This window comes from Protomyctophum parallelum (assembly GCF_964188405.1).
Source record: "Protomyctophum parallelum genome assembly, chromosome: 9".
Lineage (NCBI taxonomy): Eukaryota > Metazoa > Chordata > Actinopteri > Myctophiformes > Myctophidae > Protomyctophum > Protomyctophum parallelum.
This window is the reverse complement of record NC_139706.1, coordinates 51,879,654-51,904,505: the sequence shown is the minus strand read 5'-3', so window position 1 is coordinate 51,904,505 and position 24,852 is coordinate 51,879,654. Positions and strand designations below refer to the sequence as shown.

At 48.6% G+C, this 24,852-nt stretch overlaps 1 protein-coding gene across 1 annotated transcript in view; it reads right to left on the bottom strand.

Moving 5' to 3' along the window:
* Window positions 1-3,635: 3,635 nt before the first annotated feature.
* arhgef17 (Rho guanine nucleotide exchange factor (GEF) 17) overlaps window positions 3,636-24,852 on the bottom strand; it is an 81,300-nt gene continuing 60,083 nt past the window's right edge. Inside the window, exons 26-39 of the mRNA XM_083772462.1 lie at window positions 22,325-22,427; window positions 21,639-21,709; window positions 20,792-20,875; window positions 19,833-19,936; window positions 19,593-19,690; window positions 19,036-19,143; window positions 18,369-18,681; window positions 16,591-16,677; window positions 13,515-13,582; window positions 11,635-11,783; window positions 9,569-9,743; window positions 7,958-8,053; window positions 5,613-5,795; window positions 3,636-4,878 (exon numbers count right to left, since the gene is read on the bottom strand). Of these exons, the coding sequence (XP_083628588.1) occupies window positions 4,670-4,878; window positions 5,613-5,795; window positions 7,958-8,053; window positions 9,569-9,743; window positions 11,635-11,783; window positions 13,515-13,582; window positions 16,591-16,677; window positions 18,369-18,681; window positions 19,036-19,143; window positions 19,593-19,690; window positions 19,833-19,936; window positions 20,792-20,875; window positions 21,639-21,709; window positions 22,325-22,427 (1,848 nt within the window). The 3' untranslated portion in view covers window positions 3,636-4,669. The remainder of the gene's footprint in view (window positions 4,879-5,612; window positions 5,796-7,957; window positions 8,054-9,568; window positions 9,744-11,634; window positions 11,784-13,514; window positions 13,583-16,590; window positions 16,678-18,368; window positions 18,682-19,035; window positions 19,144-19,592; window positions 19,691-19,832; window positions 19,937-20,791; window positions 20,876-21,638; window positions 21,710-22,324; window positions 22,428-24,852) is intronic.

Genomic DNA, 24,852 nt, shown 5'->3' with positions numbered 1-24,852 from the left:
TAAAATCTTATGACACTTAATTAATTGGTCGACTAAAACTTTACTAACACAACCAGGTGACTAAATTCTTAGTAAAACTAAATTAAACATTCTAAATACTATATGAGAAAAACTAAAATCAAAATTAGCTGTCAAAAACAACAATGTGCCAAACCTGAGTTTCCCGAGATCGAGAATGAGATTGCTAGCTAGAGTCGCTTGCGGTAAAATAATTGACCTAAGGAAAGGAAAGGAAAGGAAAGGAAAGGTACTATGTTTACCTAGGGTAACTGGACTAAGGAAAGGTACTATGTTTACCCAGGGTAACTGGACTAAGGAAAGGAAAGGTACTATGTTTACCCAGGGTAACTGGACTAAGGAAAGGTACTATGTTTACCCAGGGTAACTGGACTAAGGAAAGGAAAGGTACTATGTTTACCCAGGGTAACTGGACTAAGGAAAGGAAAGGTACTATGTTTACCCAGGGTAACTGGACTAAGGAAAGGAAAGGTACTATGTTTACCCAGGGTAACTGGACTAAGGAAAGGTACTATGTTTACCCAGGGTAACTGGACTAAGGAAAGGTACTATGTTTACCCAGGGTAACTGGACTAAGGAAAGGAAAGGTACTATGTTTACCCAGGGTAACTGGACTAAGGAAAGGAAAGGTACTATGTTTACCCAGGGTAACTGGACTAAGCTCAAGAACTTGTTCACAGCCAGGCCCTGCTCATAGAACATTTCATGGTAGAGGTTCAATGCCTTGCTCAAAGGGCACTTCAGCGGTGGTAATTTTAACGTGCGGTCCGGGGATACGAACTAGCGACCTTCCGATATCAAGACCGCTCCGCAAACCGTTTGGCCACCGCTACCGATACCGGGTACTGGATAAGCCCAAAGCTTATCGACACAGGGTACTGGATGAGCCCAAAGCTTATCGATACCGGGTACTGGATAAGCCCAAAGCTTATCGATACCGGGTACTGGATAAGCCCAAAGCTTATCGATACCGGGTACTGGATAAGCCCAAAGCTTATCGATACCGGGTCTGAGCTTCTGAAGGAGGCGTTTTCTTTCTGAGGGCAGCGCCGAAATATGTAACTGTGTAGGACTAATCGTTGTCTCTTTCCCCTGTTACTGCAATCGATAAACAGAATATATAAACATAGAAATAGGATCTTATAGAACCTCCTCAGTCTAACAGTAGAATATATAAACATAGAAATAGGATCATATAGAACCTCCTCAGTCTAACAGTAGAATATAAACATAGAAATAGCATCATATAGAACCTCCTCAGTCTAACAGTAGAATATATAAACATAGAAATAGAAACATCTAGACTAGTAACATGCAAATGAGGACGTTGTTAAATGTGTCTCTTTGTGACAACGTCACACATTCATGTTTTATTTTTTAATACATATTCATGAACAGCTCATTAATATTCATATCAATGAATTATTATTATTATTATTAATATTCCAACCAATGATATACGCCCGTTAAAAATGACATGATAAAGTGTGTTCCTGGCCTCGACCAATAGGAAGGGGTGTCTCAATGGGTTAAGCAGTGGTTCTGAGTGTGGTCCGGGGACCCCCAGATGTCCCTGGGGAGGTTCCAGGGGGTCCGGGGACCCCCAGATGTCCCTGGGGAGGTTCCAGGGGGTCCAGGGACCCCCAGATGTCCCTGGGGAGGTTCCAGGGGGTCCGGGGACCCCCAGATGTCCTTGGGGAGGTTCCAGGGGGTCCGGGGACCCCCAGATGTCCCTGGGGAGGTTCCAGGGGGTCCGGGGACCCCCAGATGTCCCTGGGGAGGTTCCAGGGGGTCCGGGGACCCCCAGATGTCCCTGGGGAGGTTCCAGGGGGTCCGGGGACCCCCAGATGTCCCTGGGGAGGTTCCAGGGGGTCCGGGGACCCCCAGTGGGGGTTCCACGGGGTCTGGGGACCCCCAGGGGTCCTTGGGGGGGTTACAGGGGTCCGGGGACCCCCAGGGTTCCTTGGGGGGGTTACAGGGGTCCGGGGACCCCCAGTGGTCCTTGGGGGGGTTACAGGGGTCCGGGGACCCCCAGGGTTCCTTGGGGAGGTTCCAGGGGGTCCGGGGACCCCCAGGGTTCCTTGGGGAGGTTCCAGGGGGTCCGGGGACCCCCTCCTGGGGAGGTTCCAGGGGGTCCGGGGACCCCCAGGGGTCCTTGGGGAGGTTCCAGGGGGTCCGGGGACCCCCAGGGGTCCTTGGGGAGGTTCCAGGGGGTCCGGGGACCCCCAGAGGGGGTTCCATGGGGTCCGGGGACCCCCAGTGGTCCTTGGGGGGTTACAGGGGTCCGGGGACCCCCAGATGTCCCTGGGGGGGTTACAGGGGTCCGGGGACCCCCAGATGTCCCTGGGGGGGTTACAGGGGTCCGGGGACCCCCAGATGTCCCTGGGGGGGTTACAGGGGTCCGGGGACCCCCAGAGGGGGTTCCATGGGGTCCGGGGACCCCCAGGGGTCCTTGGGGGGGTTACAGGGGGTCCGGGGACCCCCAGATGTCCCTGGGGGGGTTACAGGGGTCCGGGGACCCCCAGAGGGGGTTCCATGGGGTCCGGGGACCCCCAGGGGTCCTTGGGGGGGTTACAGGGGGTCCGGGGACCCCCAGATGTCCCTGGGGGGGTTACAGGGGGTCCGGGGACCCCCAGGGGTCCTTGGGGGGGGTTACAGGGGTCTGGACCCCCAGATGTCCCTGGGGAGGTTCTTGGGGGGGTTTCAGGGGGTCCCCAGCAGAAGCAGTGAACACAGAATCATCACAATATATATTTTTAACAACTTTACACATTTACACTATATATTACCTAATCAAAAAAAATTGCAAATACAAAAATATTGAAAGTGATTTGGAAACCATTTTGGGGGTCCCTCGGGGGAGGGGCGTCCCGCGGGGGAGGGGGGGTCCCTCAGGGGAGGGGCGTCCCTCGGGGGAGGGGCGTCCCGCGGGGGAGGGGGGGGGTCCCGGGAGGGGGGTCCCGCGGGGGAGGGGGGGGTCCCTCAGGGGAGGGGGGGGGGGGGGGAGGGGGGAAATTGACACGGAAATATTTAATAACTAGATTATTTATTATTTATTAATTTGTTCACCTGAATAGCAGAACTGTGAGCTTGTAGATCTGCTATGAAACAGACTTCACAATAAAAGACCTGTGAGCTTGTAGATCTGCTATGAAACAGACTTCACAATAAAAGACCTGTGAGCTTGTAGATCTGCTATGAAACAGACTTCACAATAAAAGACCTGTGAACTTGTAGATCTGCTATGAAAAAGACTTCACAATAAAATACCTGTGAGCTTGTAGATCTGCTATGAAACAGACTTCACAATAAAAGACCTGTGAGCTTGTAGATCTGATATGAAACAGACTTCACAATAAAGGACCTGTGAGCTTGTAGATCTGCTATTCCCAGGATGCACTTCCTGAAAACACACACACACAGGGGTCAAAGGTGACAGCAGATAAATATATAATAATTATTATTAATCAGACCAGTGTGTGTCCAGTGGAAACCTCGTATGAATCTGATCTCAGGTCAGAATGGGTTAATCAGACCAGTGTGTGTCCAGTGGAAACCTTGTATGAATCTGCAGGTCAGAATGGGTTAAATATATTTAACCTCCATCCAACAGGGGGCAGTCACACCACGTCCGTCCTTCCTTCCTTGTGGGCGTGGCCTCCATGTTCATGAACGACAACAAAATGGCCGCCACAACGCTATGCCCCGTGATGTCATCGCCTCGCCGTGATGTAACAATGATGTCACGTGACCCCCCCCCCCCCCCAAAACCTCCGTTGTCCTTCAATGTCCTTGGTGGAGGAGGGGGGGAAGGGGGTGGGGGGGGGTTCAAGGTCAAAAGGTCAAGGTGTGCACTGACCGCTGCAGTGTCCGTCACCCTTCCACTCCATCTCTCTCTCTGTTCATCTGTATGTCTCTCTCTCTCTCTCTGTTCATCTGTATGTCTCTCTATCTCTCTCTCTCTCTGTTCATCTGTATGTCTCTCTATCTCTCTCTCTCTCTGTTCATCTGTATGTCTCTCTCTCTCTTTCTCTCTCTCTGTTCATCTGTATGTCTCTCTCTCTCTCTCTCTCTCCCCTCTCTCTCTCTCTCTGTTCATCTGTATGTCTCTCTCTCTCTCCCCTCTCTCTCTCTGTTCATCTGTATGTCTCTCTCTCTCTCCCCTCTCTCTCTCTGTTCATCTGTATGTCTCTCTCTCTCTCCCCTCTCTCTCTCTCTCTCTCTCTCTCTCTCTATGTTCATCTGTATGTCTCTCTCTCTCCCTCTCTCTGTTCATCTGTATGTCTCTCTCTCTCTCCCCTCTCTCTCTCTCTGAACACACATGCACGCACGCACACACACACACACACACACGCACGCACGCACAGTGTGAGGACCAATCAAGAAGAAGAACGAGCCCCTCCCACCCAGGAGGGAATTAAGGGACACCGATAGGTGGAGAGAGAGAGACCACGAAACCACGGGCGGACCAATGGGGACGCAGATCCGTGGAGGCTCGTCCAACCGACCAATGAGAACGCAGATCCGTGGAGGCTCGACCAACCGACCAATGAGAACGCAGATCCGTGGAGGCTCGACCAACCGAGCGAAAGAATGAATAAAACAAAAAACAAGCCAAGTGGGAGGAGTCAGCGGAAAGGGGGCGTCGCCTTCACACCCTCCACAGCAGCAGGTGATTGGTGGAGTCGTCCCGCCCCACGGTCTCCGCTGCGCTGCTATTGGTCAGCCGGAAGTCCTCGTAGCCGTCGCCCCCCGAGATCACCAGCAGCTCATTGGCCTTTGGCTGGACGTGGGAGGAGACTCGCCTCCCCCCCGTCGCCCCGTCAATCGCCCCGCCTACGGCGCTCTGCGATTGGTTGCCTGGATGAGGGAGGGGTGACAGAGGGCAAAGGTCACAATTCATTACATTTAGTGAGGAGCCCCCACCGGGAGGATCCTGACTCACCTGTCAGTGAGGAGCCCCAACCGAGAGGATACTGACTCACCTGCCAGTGAGGAGCCCCCACCGGGAGGATACTGACTCACCTGCCAGTGAGGAGCCCCCACCGGGAGGATACTGACTCACCTGCCAGTGAGGAGCCCCAACCGAGAGGACATACTGTTGTATCTATACTGACTCACTGCCAGTGAGGAGCCCCCACGGGAGGACGTTTATCAGAGAACCACTGACAGGAACATGAGGTTTAACCCTGTGAGAACCACTGACAGGAACATGAGGTTTAACCCTGTGAGAACCACTGATATAGAAACATGAGGTTTAACCCTGTGAGAACCACTGATATAGAAACATGAGGTTTAACCCTGTGAGAACCACTGACACAGAAACATGAGGTTTAACCCTGTGAGAACCACTGACACAGAAACATGAGGTTTAACCCTGTGAGAACCACTGACAGGAACATGAGGTTTAACCCTGTGAGAACCACTGACATAGAAACATGAGGTTTAACCCTGTGAGAACCACTGATATAGAAACATGAGGTTTAACCCTGTGAGAACCACTGACAGGAACATGAGGTTTTACAGGAAAATGTTTTTAGAAACCTTTCTTTTCTAAATGGTAGTGAACAGACAGGAGAGCCGTTGCGTCTCACCTGCGCCCTCCGGTGGCGGAGGAGGGAGGTTGAGGTGGAAGCCGCCGGGCAGCTCGATGGCGGTCAGGAAGCGAACGTGACCCGTGTGGCCGTGGGCGGAGCCTGTGGGCGTCAGCGGGGAGCGCAGCGTTCCCGCCACCGTTCCCGAACTCACCACCGGGATGGGCAGCGTCAGGACCACGCCTGATTGGACAGGAAAAACTACATTATCCTCCGAGCATCACTGTTTAAAACTACATTATCCTCCTAGCATCACTGTATAAAACTACATTATCCTCCTAGCATCAGTGTATAAAACTACAATATCCTCCTAGCATCAGTGTATAGAACTACATTATCCTCCTAGCATCAGTGTATAAAACTACATTATCCTCCTAGCATCAGTGTATAAAACTACATTATCCTCCTAGCATCAGTGTATGAAACTACATTATCCTCCTAGCATCAGTGTATAGAACTACATTATCCTCCTAGCATCACTGTATAAAACTACATTATCCTCCTAGCATCAGTGTATAGAACTACATTATCCTCCTAGCATCAGTGTATAGAACTACATTATCCTCCTAGCATCACTGTATAAAACTACATTATCCTCCTAGCATCAGTGTATAGAACTACATTATCCTCCTAGCATCAGTGTATAAAACTACATTATCCTCCTAGCATCAGTGTATAAAACTACATTATCCTCCTAGCATCAGTGTATAGAACTACATTATCCTCCTAGCATCACTGTATAAAACTACATTATCCTCCTAGCATCACTGTATAAAACTACATTATCATCCTAGCATCACTGTGTATAAAACTACATTATCCTCCTAACATCACTGTATAAAACTACATTATCCTCCTAGCATCACTGTATAAAACTACATTATCCTCCTAGCATCAGTGTATAAAACTATGTTATCCTCCTAGCATCAGTGTATAAAACTACATTATCCTCCTAACATCAGTGTATAAAACTACATTATCCTCCTAGCGTCACTGTATAAAACTACATTATCCTCCTAGCATCACTGTATAAAACTACATTATCCTCCTAGCATCACTATAAAACTACATTATCCTCCTAACATCAGTGTATAAAACTACATTATCCTCCTAGCATCAGTGTATAAAACTACATTATCCTCCTAACATCAGTGTATACAACTACATTATCCTCCTAGCATCACTGTATAAAACTACATTATCCTCCTAGCATCAGTGTATAAAACTACATTATCCTCCTAGCATCACTGTATAAAACTGCATTACCCTCCTAGCATCAGTGTATAAAACTACATTATCCTCCTAGCATCAGTGTATAAAACTACATTATCCTCCTAACATCACTGTATAAAACTACATTATCCTCCTAGCATCACTGTATAAAACTACATTACCCTCCTAGCATCACTGTATAAAACTGCATTACCCTCCTAGCATCAGTGTATAAAACTACATTATCCTCCTAGCATCAGTGTATAAAACTACATTATCCTCCTAGCATCACTGTATAAAACGACATTGTCCTCCTAGCATCACTGTTTGGTTAATTATGGGTGGACGATGACCTCCTGTGGTTGAGATGAGGTCTCGTACTTAATTTTGAACAATGTGTACATTCTTATTGTAGCATTAATATAATAGGATCATTTTGTGTACATATCTTTATGTTTAATAGTATTTGTTTGACTAAGAACGCGAGCGTGTGTCGGCTGTGGTTCTTATTTGACCTGTGTTTATTTGAGTACCATCGAAGGGTATAATAGTCGAGGGGGCATCAATGCGCATGCGCGAGCTGGCTGTGATCAGTCGGATTGAGTTTACAGGGTGGACGGTCCAGTGTGTGAGTACGGAGTTTAATGTCCATGATTATACTTGTTGACATAATTACTATTATATTTTACTCATTTATTATTGTTACACAGTTGTTGTTATGCCCGATGTTTATAGTGTTTCTTTTGTGTTTTGTGTTTTCAGTATATTACCTACTACTACTACCAATACCGCTGCTACTACTACTGCTGCTATATTGCTTTACTGGGCTCAAATAAATGCACAATCAACCACGTGTAGAGTGGACACGGGTCGGTCGAAAACTGTACACAGTATAGATAGAGTGTGTGTGTTTGTGTGTGAGTGTGTTTATAAATAAATGACAAAAGACAAGTCGTTGTTTATTTAAGTTTAGCAATATTGTGTGGTTGTGTTGAGTAATACCATTGAGCCAACTGTAAACACCCCCATGCGGAGGGCTAAGTTTAAATATCCGTACAATCACTGTATAAAACTACATTACGTGCGTGCGTGCGTGCGTGCGTGTGTGTGTGTGTGTGTGCGTGTGTGTGTACCTGCACTAGTCCCGATCCACAGCAGGTCTGAACACGCCAACAGAGCTGTGATACGAAGACATGCTGCCTTATGCTGTCTGATGATAGCATCTGACCCTGGTAGAGAGACATAGACACACAGAGAGAGAGAGAGAGAGATTAGCCTGGTAGAGAGACATAGACACACAGAGAGAGAGAGAGAGAGAGAGAGAGAGAGATATTAGCCTGTTAGAGAGACAACTGCTCTTTTACCCGTCTGTAAAACAACTGCCCCTTTTAACCATCTGTAAAACAACTGCCCCCTTTTACCCGTCTGTAAAACAACTGCCCCCTTTTACCCGTCTGTAAAACAACTGCCCCTTTTACCCGTCTGTAAAACAACTGCCCCCTTTTACCCGTCTGTAAAACAACTGCCCCTTTTACCCGTCTGTAAAACAACTGCCCCCTTTTACCCGTCTGTAAAACAACTGCCCCCTTTTACCCGTCTGTAAAACAACTGCCCCCTTTTACCCATCTGTAAAACAACTGCCCCTTTTACCCGTCTGTAAAACAACTGCCCCCTTTTACCCGTCTATAAAACAACTGCCCCTTTTACCCGTCTGTAAAACAACTGCCCCTTTTACCCGTCTGTAAAACAACTGCCCCTTTTACCCGTCTGTAAAACAACTGCCCCCTTTTACCCGTCTGTAAAACAACTGCCCCTTTTACCCGTCTGTAAAACAACTGCCCTTTTACCCGTCTGTAAAACAACTGCCCCCTTTTACCCGTCTGTAAAACAACTGCCCCCTTTTACCCGTCTGTAAAACAACTGCCCCCTTTTACCCGTCTATAAAACAACTGCCCCTTTTACCCGTCTGTAAAACAACTGCCCTTTTACCCGTCTGTAAAACAACTGCCCCTTTTACCCGTCTGTAAAACAACTGCCCCCTTTTAACCGTCTATAAAACAACTGCCCCTTTTACCCGTCTCTAAAACAACTGCCCCCTTTTACCCCTCTGTAAAACAACTGCCCCCTTTTACCCGTCTGTAAAACAACTGCCCCTTTTACCCGTCTGTAAAACAACTGCCCCCTTTTACCCGTCTATAAAACAACTGCCCCTTTTACCCGTCTCTAAAACAACTGCCCCCTTTTACCCGTCTGTAAAACAACTGCCCCATTTTACCCGTCTATAAAACAAACTGCCCCCTTTTACCCGTCTGTAAAACAACTGCCCCTTTTACCCGTCTGTAAAACAACTGCCCTTTTACCCGTCTGTAAAACAACTGCCCCTTTTACCCCGTCTGTAAAACAACTGCCCCCTTTTACCCGTCTGTAAAACAACTGCCCTTTTACCCGTCTGTAAAACAACTGCCCCCTTTTTACCCGTCTGTAAAACAACTGCCCCTTTTACCCGTCTGTAAAACAACTGCCCCCTTTTACCCGTCTGTAAAACAACTGCCCCCTTTTACCCGTCTGTAAAACAACTATTTTCGCTATAGTTGTCCCAAAGTGCCCTCTTACGTTATTTCAGCCCCCGCCTCTCTGACACTCTCTGCACGTTCCTGGTTAGCGCCGCCTACCTGCGCGTGCATGCGTGTGTGCGTGCGTGCGTGTGTGCGTGTGTGCGTGCGTGTGTGCGTGCGTACGCGTACCTGCCAGCATCTTGTGCACGGCGGGCGCCACATCCACCTCCGTCAGGCTCTCCCAGGTGTGGGCGTGGTACAGACGCACCTGGGCGGAGCCCTGGAGCGCAAGCCACACCCCCTGACCATATATGACCATGCTGGTCACACACCTGGTGACGTCACTGCCCACCTGGAAACCATGCTGGGGGGGGGGGAGAGAGAGAGAGGGAGGAGGAGAGGGAGAGAGAGAGAGAGAGAGGGAGAAGGAGAGAGAGAGAGAGGGAGAAGGAGAGGGAGAGAGAGAGAGAGAGAGAGAGAGAGAGAGAGAGAGGAGGAGGAGAGGGAGAGAGAGAGAGAGAGAGAGAGAGAGAGAGAGAGAGAGAGAGAGAGAGAGAGAGAGAGAGAGAGAGAGAGAGAGAGAGAGAGAGGGAGAAGGAGGGAGGAGGAGAGGGAGAGAGAGAGAGAGAGAGAGAGAGAGAGAGGGAGAAGGAGGGAGAGGGAGAGGGAGAGAGAGAGAGAGAGAGAGAGGGAGAAGGAGGGAGAGGGAGAGGGAGGGAGAAGGAGAAGGAGAGGGAGAGGGAGAGAGAGAGAGAGAGAGAGAGAGGGAGAGAGGGAGAGGGGGGGAGGGGAATGGGGGAGTGGGAGAGGGAGAGAGGATTTTAATATCAAATATTGCAGCCTGAGCATTGACCCAACCTCTACAGAGGTCTGACCCAACCTCTACAGAGGTCTGACCCAACCTATATAGAGGTCTGACCCAACCTCTACAGAGGTCTGACCCAACCTCTACAGAGGTCTGACCCAACCTCTACAGAGGTCTGACCCAACCTATATAGAGGTCTGACCCAACCTCTACAGAGGTCTGACCCAACCTCTACAGAGGTCTGACCCAACCTCTACAGAGGTCTGACCCAACCTCTACAGAGGTCTGACCCAACCTATATAGAGGTCTGACCCAACCTCTACAGAGGTCTGACCCAACCTCTACAGAGGTCTGACCCAACCTCTACAGAGGTCTGACCCAACCTCTACAGAGGTCTGACCCAACCTCTACAGAGGTCTGACCCAACCTATATAGAGGTCTGACCCAACCTCTACAGAGGTCTGACCCAACCTCTACAGAGGTCTGACCCAACCTCTATAGAGGTCTGACCCAACCTCTATAGAGGTCTGACCCAACCTCTACAGAGGTCTGACCCAACCTATATAGAGGTCTTAAGGCCTATTCATAGTCTGGATTTTCGGTGGTGAGGTGACCACCGCTCCGGTGGTCACCTCACCACCGGAGCTGAAATAACGTTGAGCGGTGGTGAGTAAAAACAGAGAGAAGGGCTGGAGCGGTGGCGGTGGTTTGCTCTTCACCGCGGCTCAGTGACGTCATGTTGTAGTTCGGTGGTCACCTCAGTGACGTCATGTTGTAGTTCGGTGGTCACCTCAGTGACGTCATGTTGTAGTTCGGTGGTCACCTCAGTGACGTCATGTTGTAGTTCGGTGGTCACCTCAGTGACGTCATGTTGTAGTTCGGTGGTCACCTCAGTGACGTCATGTTGTAGTTCGGTGGTCACCTCAGTGACGTCATGTTGTAGTTCGGTGGTCACCTCAGTGACGTCATGTTGTAGTTCGGTGGTCACCTCAGTGACGTCATGTTGTAGTTCGGTGGTCACCTCAGTGACGTCATGTTGTAGTTCGCTGGTCACCTCAGTGACGTCATGTTGTAGTTCGGTGGTCACCTCAGTGACGTCATGTTGTAGTTCGGTGGTCACCTCAGTGACGTCATGTTGTAGTTCGGTGGTCACCTCAGTGACGTCATGTTGTAGTTCGGTGGTCACCTCAGTGACGTCATGTTGTAGTTCGGTGGTCACCTCAGTGACGTCATGTTGTAGTTCGGTGGTCACCTAACCACCGTAAATCCAGACTATGTATGAGCCTTGACTGTTTATATGTATTGTTATATAGATTCTGACGTCTACATAGAGACACTACATCATAGAAAACCCTTTTCATTTTTCAGAATCGATACTTACCGATACAACGACAATACAACACTACATCACAGTGACATCATAGTGACATCACAGTGACATCATTCTTACCTCTTGCACCAGCCTATCGGTGTCCAGGATGAGGATCCGGTTCTGCGCTCCGCACCACAGCTTCCCTCCCACCGGGACCATCCGGGTGACGGGGCCGAGGGGCGTGGCCAACAGCAACGTCTGGGACGACTGGGGGTCCCAGAAACTACCTGAGGGTTCAAATCACACCCTGAGGGTCCCAGAACTACCTGAGGGTTCAAATCACACCCTGAGGGTCCCAGAAACTACCTGAGGGTCCCATAAACTACCTGAGGGTCCCATAAACTACCTGAGGGTCCCATAAACTACCTGAGGGTCCCAGAAACTACCTGAGGGTCCCATAAACTACCTGAGGGTCCCATAAACTACCTGAGGGTCCCAGAAACTACCTGAGGGTTCAAATCACACCCTGAGGGTCCCAGAAACTACCTGAGGGTTCAAATCACACCCTGAGGGTCCCAGAAACTACCTGAGGGTCCCAGAAACTACCTGAGGGTCCCATAAACTACCTGAGGGTCCCAGAAACTACCTGAGGGTTCAAATCACACCCTGAGGGTCCCAGAAACTACCTGAGGGTCCCAGAAACTACCTGAGGGTTCAAATCACACCCTGAGGGTCCCAGAAACTACCTGAGGGTTTAAATCACACCCTGAGGGTCCCAGAAACTACCTGAGGGTCCCAGAAACTACCTGAGGGTCCCATAAACTACCTGAGGGTCCCAGAAACTACCTGAGGGTTCAAATCACACCCTGAGGGTCCCAGAAACTACCTGAGGGTTCAAATCACACCCTGAGGGTCCCATAAACTACCTGAGGGTCCCATAAACTACCTGAGGGTCCCAGAAACTACCTGAGGGTTCAAATCACACCCTGAGGGTCCCATAAACTACCTGAGGGTTCAAATCACACCCTGAGGTTACCAGAAACTACCTGAGGGTTCAAATCACACCCTGAGGGTCCCAGAAACTACCTGAGGGTCCCAGAACTACCTGAGGGTTCAAATCACACCCTGAGGGTCCCATAAACTACCTGAGGGTCCCAGAAACTACCTGAGGGTCCCAGAAACTACCTGAGGGTCCCATAAACTACCTGAGGGTCCCATAAACTACCTGAGGGTCCCAGAAACTACCTGAGGGTCCCAGAAACTACCTGAGGGTTCAAATCACACCCTGAGGGTCCCAGAAACTACCTGAGGGTCCCAGAACTACCTGAGGGTTCAAATCACACCCTGAGGGTCCCAGAAACTACCTGAGGGTCCCAGAAACTACCTGAGGGTCCCATAAACTACCTGAGGGTCCCATAAACTACCTGAGGGTCCCAGAAACTACCTGAGGGTCCCATAAACTACCTGAGGGTCCCAGAAACTACCTGAGGGTCCCAGAAACTACCTGAGGGTTCAAGTCACACCCTGAGGGTCCCAGAAACTACCTGAGGGTTCAAATCACACCCTGAGGGTCCCAGAAACTACCTGAGGGTCCCAGAAACTACCTGAGGGTTCAAATCACACCCTGAGGGTCCCAGAAACTACCTAAGGGTTCAAATCACACCCTGAGGGTCCCAGAAACTACCTGAGGGTCCCATAAACTACCTGAGGGTCCCAGAAACTACCTGAGGGTCCCAGAAACTACCTGAGGGTCCCAGAAACTACCTGAGGGTCCCAGAAACTACCTGAGGGTCCCATAAACTACCTGAGGGTACAGATCACACCCGTGTGAAGTGAGGGGTGCTCGTATCATCATCTCATTAATCAACTCAATTGATGTGATTGGTTAGAACCCATTATATGATGTAAATGGGGAGGGGTTAGGGGAGGGGCAAGGGAAGGGGTTAGGGGGAGTGGCTAGGGGAGGGGCTAGGGGAGGAGCTAATGCCTCACAAACAGGATTGGACTAAGAATCTGACCTGCTTCTCTCTGGTAGACGATGACCTCCCCATTGGCCAGAGAGACAAACACCTTGTTGTCCAGATATCTGAAAACATATTATTATTATTATCATTATTATCATTATTATCATCATTATTATCATTCTTATCATCATCATCATCATCATTATTATTATTATAATTCCAGATGACTAAAATAGGACTAAAACTGAATGGTGTGTTTTTCAAACCATCAGATGTTTTGCTGTCAAAAATACCACCGCAAAGCAGACAGTTCCTACAGTGTCCACTAGAGGCAGACAGACAGTTCCTACAGTGTCCACTAGGGGCAGACAGACAGTTCCTACAGTGTCCACTAGAGGCAGACAGACAGTTCCTACAGTGTCCACTAGAGGCAGACAGACAGTTCCTACAGTGTCCACTAGAGGCAGACAGACAGTTCCTACAGTGTCCACTAGGGGCAGACAGACAGTTCCTACAGTGTTCACTAGGGGCAGACAGACAGTTCCTACAGTGTCCACTAGAGGCAGACAGACAGTTCCTACAGTGTCCACTAGAGGCAGACAGTTCCTACAGTGTCCACTAGAGGCAGACAGACAGTTCCTACAGTGTCCACTAGAGGCAGACAGACAGTTCCTACAGTGTCCACTAGAGGCAGACAGACAGTTCCTACAGTGTCCACTAGGGGCAGACAGACAGTTCCTACAGTGTCCACTAGGGGCAGACAGACAGTTCCTACAGTGTCCACTAGAGGCAGACAGACAGTTCCTACAGTGTCCACTAGAGGCAGACAGACAGTTCCTACAGTGTCCACTAGAGGCAGACAGACAGTTCCTACAGTGTCCACTAGGGGCAGACAGACAGTTCCTACAGTGTCCACTAGAGACAGACAGACAGTTCATACAGTGTCCACTAGAGGCAGACAGACAGTTCCTACAGTGTCCACTAGAGGCAGACAGACAGTTCCTACAGTGTCCACTAGAGGCAGACAGACAGTTCCTACAGTGTCCACTAGAGGCAGACAGACAGTTCCTACAGTGTCCACTAGGGGCAGACAGACAGTTCCTACAGTGTCCACTAGAGGCAGACAGACAGTTCCTACAGCAGGGTACCCCAATAGGCGGCCCGCGGGCCATTTGCGGCCCACAGAGCGCCCCCTTGTGGCCCATGAAAGAATTTCAAAAAAAAAAAAAAAAAAAAAAAATCTTTTTTTCTTTTTTTTTTTAAGGGTCCCAGATATAAATGGCATTAAATGGGGGTCAGTAGCCTATGCATGTCAAACTGGGCATCCTTTTCAAATGGGGTCTTGCCCTGAAAATGGATTTTCAGGGCAAGACCTCGACCTCGCGCGTGCAGACTCGGCCCCCAGCCTGGTACGCTAGTCAAAATATGGCCCTTGAGGAAAATTAATTGGGGAACCCTGTCCTACAGTGTCCACTAGGGGCAGACAGACAGTTCCTACAGTGTCCACTAGGGGCAGACAGACAGTTCCTACAGTGTCCACTAGAGGCAGACAGACAGTTCCTACAGTGTCCACTAGGGGCAGACAGACAGTTCCTACAGTGTCCACTAGAGGCAGACAGACAGTTCCTACAGTGTCCACTAGAGGCAGACAGACAGTTCCTACAGTGTCCACTAGAGGCAGACAGACAGTTCCTACAGTGTTCACTAGAGACAGACAGTTCCTACAGTGTCCACTAGAGGCAGACAGACAGTTCCTACAGTGTTCACTAGAGGCAGACAGACAGTTCCTACAGTGTTCACTAGGGGCAGACAGTTCCTACAGTGTCCACTAGAGGCAGACAGACAGTTCCTACAGTGTCCACTAGAGGCAGACAGACAGTTCCTACAGTGTCCACTAGAGACAGACAGTTCCTACAGTGTCCACTAGAGGCAGACAGACAGTTCCTACAGTGTCCACTAGGGGCAGACAGACAGTTCCTACAGTGTCCACTAGGGGCAGACAGACAGTTCCTACAGTGTTCACTAGAGGCAGACAGACAGTTCCTACAGTGTCCACTAGAGGCAGACAGACAGTTCCTACAGTGTCCACTAGAGGCAGACAGACAGTTCCTACAGTGTCCACTAGGGGCAGACAGACAGTTCCTACAGTGTCCACTAGGGGCAGACAGACAGTTCCTACAGTGTCCACTAGGGGCAGACAGTTCCTACAGTGTCCACTAGGGGCAGACAGACAGTTCCTACAGTGTCCACTAGAGGCAGACAGACAGTTCCTACAGTGTCCACTAGAGGCAGACAGACAGTTCCTACAGTGTCTACTAGAGGCAGACAGACAGTTCCTACAGTGTCCACTAGAGGCAGACAGACAGTTCCTACAGTGTCCACTAGGGGCAGACAGACAGTTCCTACAGTGTCCACTAGGGGCAGACAGACAGTTCCTACAGTGTCCACTAGGGGCAGACAGACAGTTCCTACAGTGTCCACTAGGGGCAGACAGACAGTTCCTACAGTGTCCACTAGAGGCAGACAGACAGTTCCTACAGTGTCCACTAGGGGGCAGACAGACAGTTCCTACAGTGTCCACTAGGGGCAGACAGACAGTTCCTACAGTGTCCACTAGAGGCAGACAGACAGTTCCTACAGTGTCCACTAGAGGCAGACAGACAGTTCCTACAGTGTCCACTAGGGGCAGACAGACAGTTCCTACAGTGTCCACTAGAGGCAGACAGACAGTTCCTACAGTGTCCACTAGGGGGCAGACAGACAGTTCCTACAGTGTCCACTAGGGGCAGACAGACAGTTCCTACAGTGTCCACTAGAGGCAGACAGACAGTTCCTACAGTGTCCACTAGAGGCAGACAGACAGTTCCTACAGTGTCCACTAGAGGCAGACAGACAGTTCCTACAGTGTCCACTAGAGGCAGACAGACAGTTCCTACAGTGTCCACTAGAGGCAGACAGACAGTTCCTACAGTGTCCACTAGAGGCAGACAGACAGTTCCTACAGTGTCCACTAGAGGCAGACAGACAGTTCCTACAGTGTCCACTAGAGGCAGACAGACAGTTCCTACAGTGTCCACTAGGGGGCATACAGGCAGTTCCTACAGTGTCCACTAGGGGGCAGCAGACTCACAGGATGCAGAGGATGGAGGCGCTGTGTTGCATCTTCATGCTGTTCTTACGATTCCTGATGTTGTCTGAAGACTGGTACACATGGATGCTAGAAAAATAGACAGACAGACAGACAGACAGACAGACAGACAGACAAACCCAGTAGCATTAGCAGTAGCAGTAATAGTAGCAGTAGCATTAGCAGTAGCATTAGCAGTAGCAGTAGCATTAGCATTAGCAGTAGCAGTAATAGTAGCAGTAGCAGTAGCATTAGCAGTAGCAGTAGCAGTAGCATTAGCAGTAGCAGTAATAGTAGCAGTAGCATTAGCAGTAGCATTAGCAGTAGCAGTAGCATTAGCAGTAGCAGTAGCAGTAGCATTAGCAGTAGCAGTAGCAGTAGCAGTAGTCATCATCATCATTTTTCGACCGCGGTCGAGATCGTGGATTTCACAATGCCACGCCAGACTTCCCGGTCCTTCATTGCCATCCCCAATTCTTGCTTACTGATGCCTGTGTCCCTAGCGATGACATCAGGGAACGACAGTTTTCTACCTCTGGTCTGCTTTGAGGCAGGACTCCAGAGAAGAAGGGAAGATATAACCTCATTGTAAAATCCATAATCTTTTCAAACAGCTGATAATGTGTGTGGGCGCCACTACTACACACATTGGAAAGATTTATACAACCAAGTATTAAAGAAGGTCTTTCCCCCTCCGTGAGGTGGGTTATCCGGCACAGGCACCAGATACCATCCTGAAATTTATACCCTCGCCTATTTGTTCGTTTTGCAAGCACTAGAGTAGTTGCTTCCAGAGCTAACGAACCTTCTCTGTCGTAGTAGTAGTAGGATTAGCATTTATAGTTACCATCCCTCCTCTGTGCCCAGCCACACAGAGCTCTGATAGGCCTGGGGGTTAGGGTATAGGGTATAGGGTATAGGGCAGGGGTCCTCAACTAGAAATGATGAAGGTCCACAAATATCTTTTTGAATAAGACCGAGGTCCGGTCCCATGCGCGGCGTCCATCGGAGAGCGGGGCTCTATGCCCGTTTAGTATGGTCAAGCCAAGCTTATACAAATCAGATCCCCTTCCAACCAACCAATAATGGGGTGCAGAGTGCAGGCCCGGAGTGGAACTCCAAATCAGGCCGGGAGTTATACGCCCTGGCAGGCCACACTGTGCGCGCGTAGCGCATGCCAGAATTTTGGGGGCCCTTGGGGGACATTTTGGGGGCCTTTGCAGCAATTTCACATGAGAAATGTATACCATCTTCCGCCGTAGTCTGAAAACCCACCTTTTTAGACTCCATCATGGCCCATAGCACTTACCCTACCCCCTTAGATAGCATTTCTGTAGACTTAGATAGCATCTGATACAGACTTATAGCATGTTATGTAGACAGCACTATAATTGCATTGTATATAGTCATAGCACGCCATAGTACATATGTATAGCATAGTAGTATATATATAGCTTATATGTATAGACTCATAATATAGATATTCCACTGTTACTTTCTTAGCTTACGCATGTTTTATGATAAATGCTTTTGTGATGTATTCCCATGCTTTTGTTCCTGATTATTGTAAGACGCTCTGGATTAAGAGCGTCTGCTAAATGCCTAAATTGTAAATTGTTATTTATATTATTAACTTAAAAAAAAAAAGAGGTGGTCCGCGGTCGACCGGACCGCGGACCACCAGTTGAGTACCCCTGGTATAGGGTATAGGGTTAGGGTATAGGATTAGGGTATAGGGTTAGGGTATAGGGTTAGGGTATAGGGTATAGGGTTATAGTTACCAGCCGTCCTCGGTGCCCAGCCACACAGAGCTCTGGTAGGCCTCGGGGTCGATGCTCAGAAGGTCGTCCAGTGAAGCTCGTGTGAACGAGCCTCGTGACGAGCGCCGCATGGCGCGGCCGTCTACCTCGATGACGTCCTGGTCCATGTGGCGGTGGAGAGAGCCCGCCCTCCCACCACAGGGTGGCGCTGTGGCGCTGCTGCTGCTGCTGGGGGGCGCAGCGGGGGGGAACTCCTGCTCCTCCTCACTGCTGGTGGTCTCTGTGGCCATGTCCTTCACCCCTCCCCCGCCCCCCCCACACGGACCGTCTTCGTCTGGTAGAGAGACATCCACACACAATGGGAGCGGGGGAGAGAGAGAGAGAGAGAGAGATCGCTTCTTTTAGTTGAGCGTTTCCCCGGGGACCCCAGGGGTCCTTGAGGGAGTTCCAGGGGGTCCCCAGCTAAATGATAGTTTGGATACATTAACAGTGATTTTACAATATAAATTGGGGGTCTCAGAGATAGAAATGCCATTAAACGGGGGTCCGTAGACTAAACGGCGGTCCGTAGACTAATGCATGTCAAAATGGGGCTCCTTGAAATGAAAATGGTTGGGAATCAAAGCGTAAAACTCTTCTCTCACGTGTGCGTGCGTGTGCGTGTGCGTGTGCGTGCGCGTGCTCTTACACATGGCAGAGTGACTGGCTTGGCTCTGTAGCGTGGAGGCGGGGCTAGGAGAGTCCTCGTCGTCCGTATCGTCGCTGTCAAACGGAACAAGCTCCTCCCCCGCCGCGGCTGCAACCAATGAGGAGGAGTTACATCATCAACGAGTTCATTGACTATTCATGAGCTGGTCTGAGGGGACGGTTCCGGGACGTTGATGAAAAAAGTTAGTCTGGAGCCCTGATACGTTTTAAACATTATGTTATGATTTAGCTATTGAAAAATAGCAGATCTACAAGCTATGAACTTGTAAGTCCGCTATTTTTGAAAATTCGTAAAAAATGCGGCACAAATCTTTGAATAGGTATATATTCTTTCAGAGCGAACGTTTCTTTTTATTTCGACATCAGGCCTAAATGGGTTAAACAAAAGAAGCCTGTCGGCTGCCGGACGACGGTAAAAAATAGCAGATCTACAGATCTAGCTTGTAGATCTACAGATCTAGCTTGTAGATCTGCTAACGTTTAAAATAACGCTTAAAAAGGTCTAAATGGGTTAATCAATTATTCACGAGGACCCACCTGGGGGGCGTGGCTCGTACTGGGAGATGGAGATGTCAATCAGCTGGCTGTGGGCGTGGCCGGGGGGCGGGGCCGGGGCGGGCTCTGCTCCTCGTTCCCTAGGAGACCGGAAGATCAATCACACCGATCCAATCAATCAATCAATCAATCAATCAATCAATCAATCAATCAATCAATCAATCTTACTGAGACAACATGTAGTCCAGGTGCGTGTGCGTTTGCGCGTGTGCGTGCACGTACCTTCCCTTCAGGCCAGGCACAGCTGCGATGCAGATGATTCTAGCGGAACACACAGCGATGCACGCTTCCACCGTAGGCTCCTCCCTGATGTTCAGGAGACACACCTACCAGGAAGTACAGGTAAAAAAATACAACTGTAGTCCAGGAGACACACCTACCAGGAAGTACAGGTAAAAAAAATACAACTGTAGTCCTTAGAGTATATATGAATAGAGACGGCACCCAGAGGAAACCCTGAGGCGAAATGGACATAGTGGCCGAATGAAGGTATTGCAGCCTGACCCCAAACACATGAACGCGCTGGTCCGTTGACTGTCATTGTGCACGTTCACGATGACACGTGAAGGCTGTTTCATACGTGAACGCACGTGAACACGTGCAATGATAGTCAACGGCAGCGCGTTCATGTGTTTGGGGCCAATCCATCCCAGAATGCAATCTGTTCCTACTCGGAAGGAGGAGTGAAATCGCCTCATGCGCTTTTGAGCAACTTAATGCAAGTGGATGGGAGGAGAACTCGGATGTCTTCTCTATTCATATATACTCTAAGCTGTAGTCCAGGAGACACACCTACCAGGAAGTACAGGTAAAAACTACAACTGTAGTCCTCCCTGATGTTAAGGAGACAAAACTACCAGGAAGTACAAGTAAAAAGACTACAACTGTAGTCCTATCTGATGTTCAGGAGACACACCTACCAGGAAGTACAGGTAAAAACTACAGAAAACTACAACTGTAGGCTCCTCCCTGATGTTCAGTAGACAAACCGGAAGTACAGGTAAAAACTACAGAAAACTACAACCACCAGAGGGAACCGTAGTTCAGTAGACACACCTACACACCAAACATTCTCTTTTCAGCCACCAGAGAGCGCACACATCCCAAAAAAGTGATATTACACCTGCGTGCGTGCGTGCGTGCGTGCGTGCGTGCATGTGTGCGTGTGTGCGTGCACTAACCTGTCCCACGTATCCGTCACTGTTACACACCCACACCTCACAGCTGCTGTCTGGACTGCTGTGACTCGGAGACGCACACGAGAACTGAAAGAGTTAAAGAAATATCATTAGATTATTATTTTATATAGAGCTTCCGTTGCTCCAGTTTATATTTTAATCATGATCAGAGCTTCCGTTGCTCCAGACTGTACGACGGAAGCGTTTATATTTTAATCATGATCAGAGCTTCCGTTGCTCCAGACTGTACGACGGAAGCGTTTATATTTGACTCATGATCAGAGCTTCCGTTGCTCCAGACTGTACGACGGAAGCATTTATATTTGACTCACGATCAGAGTTTCCGTTGCTCCAGACTGTACGACGGAAGCATTAATATTTGACTCATGATCAGAGCTTCCGTTGCTCCAGACTGTACGACGGAAGCATTTATATTTGACTCACGATCAGAGCTTCCGTTGCTCCAGACTGTACGACGGAAGCATTAATATTTGACTCGTGATCAGAGCTTCCGTTGCTCCAGACTGTACGACGGAAGCATTTATATTTGACTCATGATCAGAGCTTCCGTTGCTCCAGACTGTACGACGGAAGCATTTATATTTTACTCATGATCAGAGCTTCCGTTGCTCCAGACTGTACGATGGAAGCATTTATATTTGACTCGTGATCAGAGCTTCCGTTGCTCCAGACTGTACGACGGAAGCATTTATATTTGACTCATGATCAGAGCTTCCGTTGCTCCAGACTGTATGACGGCGATACTGCATTGTCATTGGTTCTCACCTGCATCATACTGCAATGTCATTGGTTCTCACCTGCATCATACTGCGATGTCATTGGTTCTCACCTGCATGCCGCTGCGTGTCTTCATGATGGGGATGGCCTTCAGAAACTCAGGATTCCATTGGTCCTTTAATGCTGTTAGCCAATGAGAACAGAACATCTGATTGACAGCCCATACATCCAATGAGAAAAGTCATATCTGATTGACAGCCCCATACATCCACACAGAAAAGTCCTATCTGATTGACAGCCCCATACATCCACACAGAAAAGTCCTATCTGATTGACAGCCCATACATCCACACAGAAAAGTCCTATCTGATTGACAGCCCATACATCCACACAGAGAAGTCCTCTCTGATTGACAGCCCATACATCCACACAGTAAAGTCCTATCTGATTGACAGCCCATACATCCACACAGAAAAGTCATATCTGATTGACAGCCCATACATCCACACAGAAAAGTCCTATCTGATTGACAGCCCCATACATCCACACAGAAAAGTCCTATCTGATTGACAGCCCATACATCCACACAGAAAAGTCCTATCTGATTGACAGCCCATACATCCACACAGAGAAGTCCTATCTGATTGAATTAAAGAACGTTAAACTCATTTTATGCATCTCTGTTTTTGCGTGGTGCAACCACTCCTACAACCAGCAATGTCCGTGTCCGTGTATGACAGACAGACAGACAGACAGACAGACAGACAGACAGACAGACAGACAGACAGACAGACAGACCTAGTTTCCTCTTGGCCTCGTCCAAGGCCTGCTCAAAGTGCGAGCGGGCGTCAGGAGAGCTGAACTCGAACACGAAGCTGCTCTCTGCCGACTCCAGCTCCATCTGGGGAGGAGAGGGTTAATATTAACACATTTACCCGCCAAACCCGCTACTTGTTCAACACATTCAGGACGGGAACCCCTTTTGGTGTTTTTAAACGTTGTGTTTTACTTTAGCTATTGAAAAATAGCAGATCTACAGGCTCATAGCGCGGCAGTTAAATGCGTCGTGCGTAGCGCTAATAACCGTCTCTGCCTGTTTCAGCTCTGACTCTTGAGATGGAAAGAGTTTCTTAAAAAAAACATGCGCGAGGCCCTGTGCGGAGGCACCGTTCGCACTACCTAAAAAGCGGCCCTGAATGTTCTCAATAACAGACCATGTGTCAACGTGCTCAATAACAGACCATGTGTCAATGTGTTCAATAACAGACCATGTGTCAATGTGTTCAATAACAGACCATGTGTCAACGTGCTCAATAACAGACCATGTGTCAACGTGCTCAATAACAGACCATGTGTCAATGTGTTCAATAACAGACCATGTGTCAACGTTCTCAATAACAGACCGTGTGTCAACGTGCTCAATAACAGACCATGTGTCAATGTGTTCAATAACAGACCATGTGTCAATGTGTTCAATAACAGACCATGTGTCAACGTGCTCAATAACAGACCATGTGTCAACGTGCTCAATAACAGACCATGTGTCAATGTGTTCAATAACAGACCATGTGTCAACGTGCTCAATAACAGACCATGTGTCAACGTGCTCAATAACAGACCATGTGTCAACGTGCTCAATAACAGACCATGTGTCAACGTTCTCAATAACAGACCATGTGTCAATGTTCTCAATAACAGACCATGTGTCAATGTTCTCAATAACAGACCATGTGTCAACGTGCTCAATAACAGACCATGTGTCAATGTTCTCAATAACAGACCATGTGTCAACGTGCTCAATAACAGACCATGTGTCAACGTGTTCAATAACAGACCATGTGTCAACGTGCTCAATAACAGACCATGTGTCAACGTGCTCAATAACAGACCATGTGTCAACGTGCTCAATAACAGACCATGTGTCAATGTGCTCAATAACAGACCATGTGTCAATGTTCTCAATAACAGACCATGTGTCAACGTGCTCAATAACAGACCATGTGTCAATGTTCTCAATAACAGACCATGTGTCAACGTGCTCAATAACAGACCATGTGTCAACGTGCTCAATAACAGACCATGTGTCAACGTTCTCAATAACAGACCATGTGTCAACGTGCTCAATAACAGACCATGTGTCAACGTGCTCAATAACAGACCATGTGTCAATGTGCTCAATAACAGACCATGTGTCAATGTTCTCAATAACAGACCATGTGTCAACGTGCTCAATAACAGACCATGTGTCAATGTTCTCAATAACAGACCATGTGTCAACGTGCTCAATAACAGACCATGTGTCAATGTTCTCAATAACAGACCATGTGTCAACGTGCTCAATAACAGACCATGTGTCAACGTTCTCAATAACAGACCATGTGTCAACGTGCTCAATAACAGACCATGTGTCAACGTTCTCAATAACAGACCATGTGTCAACGTGCTCAATAACAGACCATGTGTCAACGTGCTCAATAACAGACCATGTGTCAACGTGCTCAATAACAGACCATGTATCAATGTGCTCAATAACAGACCATGTGTCAACGTTCTCAATAACAGACCATGTGTCAACGTGCTCAATAACAGACCATGTGTCAATGTGCTCAATAACAGACCGTGTGTCAATGTGCTCAATAACAGACCATGTGTCAACGTGCTCAATAACAGACCATGTGTCAATGTGTTCAATAACAGACCATGTGTCAATGTGTTCAATAACAGACCATGTGTCAACGTGCTCAATAACAGACCATGTGTCAACGTGCTCAATAACAGACCATGTGTCAACGTGCTCAATAACAGACCATGTGTCAATGTGCTCAATAACAGACCATGTGTCAACGTTCTCAATAACAGACCATGTGTCAACGTGCTCAATAACAGACCATGTGTCAATGTGCTCAATAACAGACCGTGTGTCAATGTATTCAATAACAGACCATGTGTCAATGTGCTCAATAACAGACCATGTGTCAATGTGCTCAATAACAGACCATGTGTCAACGTGCTCAATAACAGACCATGTGTCAACGTGCTCAATAACAGACCATGTGTCAACGTGCTCAATAACAGACCGTGTGTCAACGTGCTCAATAACAAACCATGTGTCAACGTGTTCAATAACAGACCATGTGTCAACGTGCTCAATAACAAACCATGTGTCAACGTGTTCAATAACAGACCATGTGTCAACGTGTTCAATAACAGACCATGTGTCAACGTGCTCAATAACAGACCGTGTGTCAACGTGCTCAATAACAAACCATGTGTCAACGTGTTCAATAACAGACCATGTGTCAACGTGCTCAATAACAGACCATGTG